This window comes from Lissotriton vulgaris, chromosome 2_1 (assembly GCF_964263255.1).
Source record: "Lissotriton vulgaris chromosome 2_1, aLisVul1.2, whole genome shotgun sequence".
Taxonomy (NCBI): Eukaryota; Metazoa; Chordata; class Amphibia; order Caudata; family Salamandridae; genus Lissotriton; species Lissotriton vulgaris.
In genome coordinates this window covers 233,789,423-233,802,706 of record NC_141687.1, presented here as the reverse complement: position 1 = coordinate 233,802,706, position 13,284 = coordinate 233,789,423, and the positions used below count along the sequence as shown (strand labels likewise).

At 47.8% G+C, this 13,284-nt stretch overlaps 1 protein-coding gene across 2 annotated transcripts in view; it reads right to left on the bottom strand.

Moving 5' to 3' along the window:
* Positions 1–499: 499 nt before the first annotated feature.
* SCIMP (SLP adaptor and CSK interacting membrane protein) overlaps positions 500–13,284 on the bottom strand; it is a 148,148-nt gene continuing 135,363 nt past the window's right edge. For both annotated transcript variants that reach the window (XM_086954814.1, XM_086954815.1), the window contains one exon: positions 500–1,905. In XM_086954814.1, coding sequence (XP_086810940.1) covers positions 1,763–1,905 — 143 coding nt within the window. In that variant the 3' untranslated portion in view covers positions 500–1,762. The remainder of the gene's footprint in view (positions 1,906–13,284) is intronic.

Sequence of the window (13,284 nt, the reverse complement as noted above, 5' to 3'; positions counted from 1 at the left end):
TCTGCAGTGCATTTACTAATATATGTTTCATAATGTATGATAATGCATTTCCATCTGATTAACTTAACTTGCATTTATTTTTACTTCAAGCTGTGTGTTAGTTTATATGTAGTTACCAGAAGGTGAAAGAACCAAAAAGGTTATAGAATATTTTTTTTTTTAGTCTTTTACCCCACCCTCGCATTCACTTGCCCCACCCTCATTTCTAGCACAGCATCACAGATCCCATACTACTTTTTTAATGCACTTTAACCACTGGGTAGAAATAGGCCATAAAAACACCAAGATACACACGTAAGTCAGCCAGACAAATTCATCGTTACTTCATACCATGATACAGCAATTGCATGTAACATACATTATAAACCTCCTAAAACATCAAAGTGGTAAAATAATCATTATAGGAATAAAATATAAAATCACACTCTTAAGAAAATAGCACATATCTATTTCTCTTAACATTCCATATAGTTATTTTATAAGCAGTGAATAAAAATGATGGCTTGTCCATACGCTTCTGAACATTTATTGCACAATTTGATGACAGAATGCAAAAATGCAACACTGAAAAAAGTAATCAAGGAATGTGAAAGTAATTAAAAGTACAAAAAAGCAGGTCTGCAATTTCCAAATTGCGCAGGGAAAACATAGCTTTTGTATTCAGAGAAATTAAAGGTACAAAAAAAACACAAAATGTTTACAGCAACATTTTGTCACAAGTACAGTCAGGGCGTGACTAAAATGGCCAAATCATTGGTAAATGCTAGTAAACAATGGCTGCTTAGCATAGAGAGATCCTACAGAAAATTCCACAGACGTTGCAAGTACTGTTGGAAAAAGTTGGTGTTCCTTGCTGTGGAATCTGTAATTCACTAGGATTAAATAAAATATTATATTTATATTTAAGTAAACGTTCCAGTGCACATTTTCTTTACAAATATACTGATTATTCAGGAAAAAGGGGTGTTGGTTCCATTAATCTTTAGAAAATATTACCAAACATTTGATGGAATCAAACAGCGCAACAAGGCTGCACGAATAAATAACAGTGACATAACATAAAATACACATTTTTTTTAAGTGCAAGAGAATATAAAATATGGTGTCGTTATTTGGTTTGCGGTTGTGTTTGGTTAAACTGCAGAATGTGTTTTTAAGGTACTTTTCAGGACCATTAAGGCCTTTTCAATAGAAACGTAAACTGTTTCACTTAATCAAAGCACCAGCCCAATTCTAATGGCTCCCAATTTTTATAGATGTGGCCAATGCGTCACAAGAAGATAAAGTTAACTGCCCAGGATCACACAATTTGTTCAAATGGAAAACCTGGTCAAGTGGGAAAAACAGCTGCCTCACTCAGATATTACGATTAAAAAAATATATACTATAGACAACATATACAGACCAAAGTAGAAATATAAGTACAAAAGTTACAGCCAATGATCTCCCTTTTAACAGCCAGCTTATCTAATTTGTTGTTGACCAAATGTCTGTACTTCGGGTTACCTCCAGGCCATCTGTAAACTGCACAGAGGTTGTCATGGTTCCTGCTGTGTGTAGCTCTCCACTAACACACGGCCCGAGAGCAAAGAAATGCAGGTAAGGATAATGTATTGTTCTCGTAGGTAGTTCACACAGCAGACCGAGAAAGCACACGCCTCACAGGAGAAAATCATGTATCCAAGTCTATTCCGAGCCAGTGATGCGCATGCGCGCGTCCCCAGCCAGAACCAAGAGTGAAACTGCGTAAACTACAGGTTCCTTAATGGAATATGCTGGGCGCTATGATTGCGTCATCGTAGTCGCTGTCCCCATCAGGTAGGACGCCAACGTATCCAGAATATGGCCGGTTGGCAGAGTAACCCGCATGCCTTTCTTGTATAAACAGGTTATCATGTAGGGCGTCTGCAACGAAAAAAGAGCAAAGTAAACCACAGTGTATCCTCTTCCAACAATGCCCCCTTCCCCTCACCCCCCCCCCCCCCCCTCCCCGACTACAGGTCCGCTGCAAGCTGTGGAATATTAGGTAGGGGTCTCTTCACCTGCAGTCATCTCAGCAATCTCAGTTCAGTCTCTCCTTGAGTCATGAGACATTCATATGTACCATGTGAAAGCCTGCTAACTGCCTGTTTTCTTATTCACCATGACGCTTGGCCAGTTATCCTCCAAACATTTTTTGTTTCAGAGATTTGTCAATATACACAGTTTTGTTTCACAGAGTGTAGGGAATTACCATCTTTTACATGATGTCGCCCATACTTCTTACCTTAATTGCTTTTGCTGATTGTAGAATTCATGTGCACTTGATCCCTGCTAACCAGAAGGTAAAGTACATGTGCTCCTCCTTTTAGCATGATGAAATGGCTATACTCCTAATTGGCATACTTAACTTACCTATAAGTCCCTAGTATATGGCACAAAGTGTACCCAGGGCCTGTAAATTAAATTTAACTTACAATTACTGGACTGCAACACCCTTTTGAGCCACCCACCACAGTGACATGTAAAACCATGGTTTCGGGCCTACTAATGTAGCTTAACTGTAGAGGTGCAAACACTACTATTCAACTTCTCATAAACCCATTTACAAGTCAAAACTTCCTTTTTAAATATTATTACGTTTTATTTATTTATCATTTCTTGTATAGCGGGCGCACGGCTACCTGGACCGCGGGTTCCCAGTGTTTAAACAGATATCGCAAACAGTGCAAAAATATATTAAAATTGATATGAACAGAAATGTTTTTTATTGCTTTTTAAACTGAGAAGGTTATCATTGGCCCTAACATAGATGAGGAGGGAGCCCAAAGCTTGGAAGCATGATAAACAAAAGATCCCCCTCTGCTTCTAGCCCTTTTAATTCTGGGAAAGCCAGAAGAAACTGATTGTCCCGGGCAGTGCTGTATGGGACAATGAGATGAGTCAGGATATGTTAACCCTGAGCATACTTTATCTTTTGTGCAGTGCAAAGATCTTTAAAATCAATTATTTTCTTGACTGGCAGCCAATGAAGGCTATCCAAGGCAGGGTGTGGCGACTGACGTTTATTTAGGCTCAACAAAACGCGGGCTTGAGCATTTTGAATAGTCTGCAGTCTCCTTAAGACATAAGCAGGGCTGCCTAGATAGAATGAGTTACCGTAATCCAGGAATGAAAGAATAAGCCCTTGCACACCTGTTCTTTGAGTTGCCATGGGGAGCCATTTAAGTGTCTTTCTCAAGGCTCTTAACAGGCCAAAGCAGATTCCTGCCACTTTTTTGCCCTGTGAGGACGTAGTGAGATGCTTATCTAGAAGAGCTCTCAGTCTCTTGACTTCCAGTGATGGAGAAGGGCGTTCCCTAGGAATGCAAGCCAAATGAGGTGGTCCCAGAGAGAAAGATTGTTTCTGACAACTATGACCTCTGTCTTGTTGCCCTTCAGATGAGGCAACTAGAGCCCATCCACTTGTTAACTTGCTCAAGGCAACTAGAAAGGTTCACCGTGGTTTGACTCATATTAGGTGCCAAAGAGATGACATCTGAGTGTCGTCAGCGTAGGAGACCATAGTAAAACCGAATGGACAAATAATATCAGCTAAAGGCCGTACATATATGTTAAAAAGAGTAAGGCTAAGGGAAGATCCCTGAGGCACAACACACTTAAACTGATGCACAGCCAGTAAACAATAGCCTTCCCTGACCTGAAATTTCGGCTCTCAAGGAATGAAGTCAGACATTTTAATGCTTTCCCAGTTACCCCTATGTAGGTCTTAGAGGCCACAAGGCAAGGTGCGTGGTATTTAAAAGTAGGACATGAAATACCTAATGTTAACATGTCCTTAGAATGGCTAGCACCCAAAATGTATTTTTCATTGTGGCAGGCCAAGCTGTCATTGAGAAAACAAGAGCATAGATTCAAATCCTAATGCTATAACTTTACTTGGGAAAGGGATCAGTAGAAAAATCATTAAACTACTATTGTTAGCGCCCGGTGACGGCACTTGCAGGATTCGTGGGTGGAACATCGTGAGAATATCCACCTTGGGGGATGTGGTACGAGGCACCGCTTTAAAGCCGTTTCAACAGCTCCAGACAGAGTTTCAGTCCCACAAGACTCAATTATATAAATATCTGGGGTGCCGCTCGTAGCCGGGACTTTTGTGTTGCTGCTGTTTGTTGCTGTTACGGGACCACAACAACCAGGAGCCCCGTAATTTAGTCCATCTGTGCCTGCCCGCCCACAGCGCTACATAACTGCTCACGGCCCCTGCTCTGCGGGAACCGCTCGTAGCCGGGACTTTGTGTTGCTGCTGTTTGTTGCTGTTACGGGACCACAACGTCCAGGAGCCCCGTAATTTAGTCCACCTGTGCCTGCCCGCCCACAGCGCTACATAACTGCTCGCGGCCCCTGCGTCGCGGGTGCCTAATCGTATCCGGGACTTTTGTGTTGCTGCTGTTTTTTGCTGTTACGGGACCACAACGACCAGGAGCCCCGTAATTTAGTCCACCTGTGCCTGCTCACCCACAGCGCTACATAACTGCTCGCGGCCCCCACTCCGCCAGTGCTGCTTGTAGCTGGGACTTTTGTGTTGCTGCTGTTTGTTGCTGTTATGGAACCACAACGACCAGGAGTCCCGTAATTTAGTCCACCTGTGCCTGCCGGCCCACAGCGCTACTACATAACTGCTGGCGGCCCCCGCTCCGCGGGAGCCACTCGTAGCCAGGACTTTTGTGTTGCTGCTGTTTGTTGCTGTTACGGGACCACAACGACCAGGAGCCCCGTAATTTAGTCCACCTGTGCTTGCCCGCCCACAGCGCTACATAACTGCTCGCGGCCCCCGCTCCCCGGGAGCCGCTCGTAGCCGGGACTTTTGTGTTGCTGCTGTTTGTTGCTGTTACGGGACCACAACGACCAGGGGCCCTAGTAATTTAGTCCACCTGTGCCTGCCCACCCACAGCGCTACATAACTGCTCGCGGCCCCCACTCCACGGGAGCCGCTCGTAGCCATGGCTTTTGTGTTGCTGCTGTTTGTTGCTGTTATGGGACCACAACGACCAGGAGCCCCGTAATTTAGTCCACCTGTGCCTGCCCGCGGGACATGCGTGCCGGGCGAAGCCCGGGCCCAGGGTGGGCCCGTTTGAGCCCGTTCGAGACAGGGAGAGGCTGGGCTGGGCCCCCCTCTAAGGCCTTCGATACCAATGGTTGGTTCGCCTTTTTTAGTAACTGGATATAAGATTGATATCTGAGCCTATTTTCTAACTAAACTGAACTAAAATGGCTGCACGTGAGGGAAGAGGGAGGAAAGCAGCAGCAGTCGGTTATGTAGCGGGAACCCTTGATCAAGTTATAACAAGGGCTACATCTGTGCTTGCCCATGAGATAGCTATCATGGAGCGACGTCTTTCCATGGACCCCGTGTTCACAAAACGATCATCTCTGGGGGGTATAATGAATGTGTGTTCGCCAGAAAGACACTCCCAGTCTGCTCCCTCCATTTGCTCCCAGACTGAAAATGTAAGTCTGCAGCAAGCCCTAGTGCCCCCTAACATCGATGAAGATTCCTTGCATCCCTCGTATTGCCAAATTTATCTAAGAACACAGTCATATGTGTGCCAGAAGTCCATAAAGAGCCCTTAGAATCTATGGAACATACACAGGGGGTTGCTTCTAAGAGGAAACGAGGAGGCACACGAGGAGGTACACAGCAGAAGGGAAAGAAGCCTAAGATATCTAAACCAAGTAAACAGAGAGAGATGCCAAATATAAACCCTCCAATTATTGAAGTTCCCCAGGAAACATTGTCTGCAGTAAATGGCACGAATATGGATGAAATTGTAACTGGACTACCACAGACTGAGGATGCTTACTGGCTAAAAATAGGTGCTCTTATAACATCCTCTCTGGAGCCCCTAATGAAAAGACTTTTATTAATTGAGAATAGGCTGGAGAAATCGGAAGAACTGATAATGTCTACTCTGGGAGGTATTGAGAAAAAAATAGTGAGTTGTGGTCAAGCCAATGAGTTGGTGAGGGAGGGAGGAAGGGACCCTGCAGCCTGCCCCAGCACCATTGTACCATCAATTGTGGGTCCGGCCGCGCAACCAACGGGCCCTAATAAGCTAAGGGGCGGAATAGTGAGTGGTGGAAACATAGTTACCTTAGAGACACAGGGGGCAAGCCATAGTAATGACTGGGAATTAGAGGGTTGGCCCCAGAAGGTCGGTCCAGCTTCCAGGGGGAACCCCACTGGGAATGAGGCAAAGAACTTACATCATCATCTAGACCTATCCCCAGATGGCTCACCCTATGTTGCTGTTTTGACTGGTGTTCCAGAATTGGAACACGGGAAAGTTGAATCTTATGATCAACTAAAAAATAGACAACGCACTGGCTAAATAACAACAGACCACTGCCCCGAGATGTACAGTGTAAGATTCTCTTTGTGAGAAGAGTGAGCTGGGTAGGATGTAGGATGTAGATCAAAAAATATAGCAGGAGATTGTATCATTATCAATTTTAAAGATCCTAAGGTGGTGGATAATGTTTGTTGGGGCTCTCAGACACATCCACGATCCTCTATCCAGGCTTGGAATTTAAGTTACTTTTATATTCCACCAGACTATATGCCTAATTTCGGCATCATGAGTGCCACAGGGATAGGATTGGTCAGCCAGCCATGATGACCGGTAGGGCAGATGGGGTGAGGAGTGAGTTTCTGTCAGCAGTACCCCTTAGTAATAGATTCAGTCTATTGGATCTGGTGGACTGACTGACACCTACTGATACTCAGCAGGATATAACCCATGAAGAATATGCTAAATTAGAGAAAAAAGGGAGTGGGGATTTAATCCAACATTTACCGCCAAATAATGAAGCGGGTGATAACAATGACTCAATATCTAGTTTAGCTAAAAAAAGTGGGGAAGTTGGAGAGCAACTCTGCCCCAAATACAACAGATCATTGTAGTGGTAGCATGTCCAAATTAGATCAGTCGGACTCCCACGAGATATGCTTATTCCAGGAAACTTGGGCGGTAGACCCCCAATATAGGGTAGGGTTTGTGGCATATTGTGAGGGGGCAGTGAAAGGACCAAAGGGTTGACCATCGGGGGGCTATGCGTATGGGAAGCCTCTCACTTAGGATGTAAGATTAAACGAGTAGAAACACACTCCCCGGATATAACATGTGTCCTTCTGTCACACAATAAACTACCTAAATTGGCCATTATTAATATTTATGCTCGGCCAGTCCAGTATGATGGGACATCCCCGACGCTAGATTGTTTGCTAAATCTTCTTACTTCACTAGCAGGGAATATGTATTTTTTAATCTGCGGGGATTTCAACTGTCATTTTAAACCCCTTAACGATATTTTGAAACCCCTTACTAGCGAGGAGGATGCCATCTGGTCCCTTCCGGCACCTAATATGTATTCAATTAGGTGCTGGACTCCATTAGTTCTTCAGCTAACCTCGCTAACTTTGACCTTTTCATTAAGGGCTTGCAATGGACGGTTCTCTGGCGATAATCCTGGGTGCCCCACTTTTAAGAGGTTTGGGCAGGCTACGGTAATTGATTATATCTTGACTAGTGTAGAGATCTGGCATAATGTGGCAGATTTTTGTGTTGAAGAACGCAGTGAAAGCGACCATAACCCATTAGTTATGGTATTAGATTTCCAGATGGGGGATCTAGGTCGAGACCCTGAAGAGCCACATCAAAACAATATGGTTGTGACTAATGGAGGGAGACGAATTTGATGGTCTAAAATAAACCAATTGATGGAAACAATGTCAAAATTGTATGTGAGTATCATACCCCTGTTAGAGAGAGCAACCCTTGTGTTAGAAAACGTAACTAAGTCAGGTTCTGATAATGATATAGGAAAAATCCACCAAGAAATGGTTCTGGTATTGGCAGATTTCTTTTTTAATAGTGGCCCCATTAAAACCAAATCTGGTAGTGATAAAACATCTTGGTATTCAAAGAACTGTAGGGAAGCAAAACAAGTTCTGTTAACCTCACTAAAAGGGGTCCACAGGGTTTGTATTCAGGAAGCGAGGGCAGCCTTTAAGAAAACAATTGCAAGGGTCAAATCTGAGTGGGAAACAAATAGATGGCAGGCGATCAAGAAGGCTTTGGATTTAAGAGATAGCAGAAGCTTTGGGAATCTGGTCTACTCCGGGAAAGCGGAGGGTAGAACCACCTTTGATCTGAATATTGATGAGGGCGCCTGGCATTCATATTTTAAGGAATTATTTTCAAGTTCTCGTACTGCTCCAAGCTTTAGTAAGACTTTAGAGTGCACTTTTAATTTTGAGTCTTTACGGGATATACCCCAATGTACTAAGGGGGAGGTTGTTTCTGCTTTAGCTAAGCTACAATCCAATAAGTCCCCAGGATTGGACAGAATCCCTGGTGATGTTAAAAATGAACAGACGAGTCAGAGTGCAGAAGATGGCGGTGGTGTAGGACGGCTTTTTCCGTGCTCCTGCCCGCCGCCACCGAATTAGCTTCTTCCAACAACCGAGTGAGCGGTACAACGCACATTTAATAGCCGGCGGATCCGGCTGCCCCGTGCCGCGGGGGTGAGACCAGTTGGCGGGGCGGAGCACTGGCGGAGTGGAAAGATCGGAGGGAACCTGGACCAGGGATTTCCTGGCGCAGCCGGGAGTGGTGGAGTGTAAAGAAAATCACTGATGGATCCTACAGGGGGAGCGGTGTGCCCCTTTTGCGGTGGGCCCAAGGACCATACGTCATGCCCAGTAGCCTACCCCTAGAATAGCCCATTCACATCCTGAATTCACGACACCGCCATCCGGTGGGCTCGATAGTATGACCAAAGCCAGGAACGCTAAGCCGAAGGGTCTCAAAGACATTTTTGTTCAGTCGCTCTCCAACCCTGACATGGCTGACCCGGGCCAGAGTGCGGAAGTAAGCCAGAACGCACCATCATCAGGGGATGAACCCATAACGAAGGCATTCCTTGACTCCTTATTCCTCATGCTTAGGGAGGATATCCAATCTGTCAGGACTCAATTTGCTGCGGAGGCTAAGGAATTGCGTTGTGACGTGGATGGGCTCGGGGAGCGAGTGGCCGCCCTGGAGGAGAGGCATGACACTGCGGTCTCAGACCAGACAACGCTACAACAGGAGATGATCAGGCTTCAGGACCAGAATATCGATCTACAGACACAACTGGAGGACCTCGAGAACCGCTCTAGGCAGCATAACATCCAGATCCGGGGGGTAAAGGCCACAGAGGACACCCGTGATGTCTTTACATTTACACAGGGCCTCTTTCGCTTTATCTTGAGGGAGGCACAGGACTCATCCGTGGTCCTAGACAGGGCACATAGGGTAGGACCCCCCGAGCACTTAATGCTCCGCCAGCAGACATCCTGGTCTGCGTACAGGATTTCAAAACAAAGGAGGCTATTCTTACCAAGGCCCGGTCCTTACACCCCATCTCCTACCAGGGCCACTCCCCGGTCCTTTATCAAGACCTTGCTCTAATGACATTGCAGAGACGTCGCCAATTTCGCCCCGTGACGGAGCATCTGAGACAGCAAGGGATTCAATAATCATGGGGCTACCCCTTCTGCCTCATTTTTCGGCATGGTGGGAGGCTTCATCTGCTTCGCTCTTTCACGGAGGCGTGTCGTCTACTGGGTCTAGCGGATATACCGGTGGATGAAGAGGCCCGCAGCACCTCTCCCAAACTGGACACTTCCCCCTCAACCTGGCAGCATCAGAACAGGCAGAGACGTCAGCGGCGGCCACCACAGTCAGAGATAACTAAGAGCAGCAGGAAGCCCTGTCAGTGGCCGCCATGGCCCGGGCGGGGGAAGACTCAACCGCCAAGTGAACTGTACCCACTCCTCGGACATTCTATTTTCTGTCCCGATTAGCCGTGGAGGGCGGGCGGGCAGCCAGGAAGACTGGATTAACAAACGAAGATGACCCCCATGTTCCTTGACCGGGCCCCCCAGGGTAGCGGACTCTTTTTTCTCTTTGTTCTGACTGTTCTGACTCCAGTTGTAGATGGTTTTTGGGGAATTTCCTTTTTTTGGGTTTGTAGGTTTCCCTTTACCCCTTCCCTTAGATTCCCTCATTGGAAGGGTTCCCTTTGTCCACATTACCATGGCCTTTGCCGATGTACCTTCCCGAGAGTCTCTGACACTGCACTCTTCTCCCTGAGCGTGCAAACATGACTTGCTGGGAGCCCACCTAGATCCGCGCCTCCCATTCCCTTATAATGCCACCCCTCACACTCAAAGTCCTGTCCCTGAGATTCGGGGCCTGAACAATCCCATCAAGAGACTGGCCATCCTTAACCACTTGACTCAGTCGGCGGCTGAAATTATGCCTTTTACAGGAAACCCACTTGCTACACAAAGATCAACACAGAATGAAGTCTTGTGCCTTCCCCACACAACTCTTCTTTTCCTACTCCACTAAAACAGCCGGGGTTGCTATACTAGTCTCTCAATCCTTTCCAGGCAAAGTGATCCAGAAAGAGGCCGAGATTAAGGGGCGGCTGCTCACATATCAGTGCCTTATCATCGGCTCAGTTTACGCCCGAATGAGGGCCAAGACAAATTCTTGCACAACGCACTCTCACTAGCCACAGTGAACTCTGAGCGACGCCTGCTTTTGGGGGGAGATCTAAACCTTGTGTTCGACAACCTTGCCGACCGCTCATGCCAGGGCACAAGCCAGGTGGGGGCCCTTTCCCCGGAGAGTCTGGGGCTGCTGCGAGACGTGGGACTGGTGGACATGTGGAGGCAGTTTCACCCTCAAACCTGGGCTTTCACATACTACTCTGGGGCACATAAGACGTACGCCAGGCTTGACCACTTTCTTTGCTCCACCAGAACAGCACCATAGACCGCATTAAGGCAGCTATTTCAAATTACCTCACATACAACACCACTCCAGATACGTCACTAGCAACACAGTGGTTAGCGCTTAAAACGGTGTTAAGGGGCGAATTCATCGCGATCTCCTCTGCCATCAACAAAGAACAAGCCCATAAATGAGCTGAACTCACAAACCTCGTTGCGGACTTGGAAAGGATGCACCAGCGCACTGGCGCTGCTAGAGCTTGGCACCAGCTTTGCACGGAGCGGAAACAGTTAGCCGCTCTGAACCAGGATAAAGCTGAATATGCCGCCCTACGTCTCCGACACTCTTACTATACGGGGGGGATAGATGTGGCCGGCTCCTGGCTCATAAGCTACGGGAGGTAAGACAGCGGCAAGGAGTGCAAGCTGTACGCAGGTCAGGGGGCGATCTCACATTGGGTGACGCGGCCATAGCAGAATCCTTTTGTGACTTTTATGCCTCGCTCTATTCGGGGGGCTCCCTCAACCCCCAGCACAGCCTCGATTATCTGGAAGCCGCGCAGCTCTCACCCCTGTACCCATCACAAGCGGCCTTCCTCGATCGGGATATTGGGCTTGAGGAGGTCATCGCAGCCATTGCACGCCTTAAGCTTGGGAAATCACCAGGCCCGGACGGTTACTCAGCGGTCTTTTATAAAATCTTTTGTAACCAAGTAGCCCCGCTGCTGCGTGACTTATTTAATTCCTTTGCCCAACCTGGCGCGATTCCGACTGAGATGTTAAAGACCTCGATTACAGTCATCCCGATGCCCAGGAAGGATACCACTAGCTGCAGCGCCTACAGGCCAATTTCCCTTTTAAAAATGGATCTTAAACTGTACACGAGCATCCTTGGCCCTATATGCTCCAGCTGGTGGATCCTGATCAGGCGGGTTTTATCTCCCAGCGACAAACGAGAGACAACACCAAAAGGGTCTTACACCTGATAGAATTGGCTTCGCGGATGAGGTCAGATTGCATGCTTCTGACGCGGAGAAGGCCTTTGACAGGGTCCACCGGCCCTACCAGGAGCAGGTCCTGCGCTGGTTTGAATTTTGGGATACCCTATGCAACCACATCCTCAACTGCTATCACTTGACCCAGGACACAGTGCGGGTTAATGGCCACACCTCCTCCCGCTTTCGCATAGAGAGAGGCACCAGACAGGGCTGTCCTCTCTCCCCCATTCTCTTTGCGCTATATATGGAACCCTTAGAGAGGAGGGTTAGGAATCACCCCTGCATACCTTTTTCAGACGCTTCCCCTGCGCCCCCGGCGGGCTGGATCCAGCAAATCCAATCTGACCTATCACAGTTCATCTGGCAGGGCCGTAAGCCTCGGTTCAAGCACACAGTGGCAGTTCTTCCCCTGGAGCAGGGGGGGTTGGGGTCCCAGACTTGCAGCTTTACTACAACGCAGCGCAACTCCGCTACTTAGTGGAGTGGCAACGCTTGGAATCCGAGAAGCACTGGTTGTTTCAGGACCAGGCAGTCGCAGGCAGGCCCCTGCAGGGAATTCCCTTCGTCAAAAAAAAAGCACAGACCTCCCAACCTCTATGCTTCCCATATTACAAGCACTATATTAGAGACTTGGGATCGCACTGCTCTCACCTGCGAGCTGACGTCATTCCCCTCCCCCCTTACCCCACTCTTCGACAATCCCGACTTCACGCCGGGGCTGAACCCTAAGGCTTTCTTGGACTGGCGGCCCTCACCCTGTCGGTCCCTGGGACACCTCTTCAACCTCAGTGGCATCCTGTCATTCCCGCAACTGCGGGAGGACTATGGCATCCCAGAGACGGGCAGAATGCACTACCTACAGCTTCGACACTGGGCGCTCCAACTACATATTAGACCCGGGGCGCAGCGCTTCCTGACCCCATATGAGAAATCGCTGATTTCTCGCTCTTTGGACAAAAAACTGATCTCAGACTTGTACAAACACCTCCTTTCAGCAACTACCCACACTTACAATGCGAGGAGGGCGAGATGGGAGCGCGAGTTGGGTAGAACCCTTACACATAAGGAATGGAGTGGCATCTACTACAGAGCTCGACACTCCGCGTACCACACAGGTCTCACAGAATCATTGACCAAGGTTGCCACCTATTGGTATTATACACCGGAACGTCTTCATCAAGTTGACCCTCACGTTAGCGACCGCTGCTGGAGGGGGTGTGGGGAATTGGGTACCCTGAAGCACCTTTTATGGAGCTGCGACCGCATCCAACAGTACTGGTCCACGATTCTCGATGAGATAGACTCCCACCTAGATACACAGCTTCCCCGCTTTCCGGCCTACATACTTCTAGGCTTACCCAACCCATTGATGTATCCCCTGAAGTCCAGAAGAGGTGGCCTGATAGCCATCGCCCTGGGGGCAGCCACTCAGAATATACTCGCACACTGGTGCTCCAC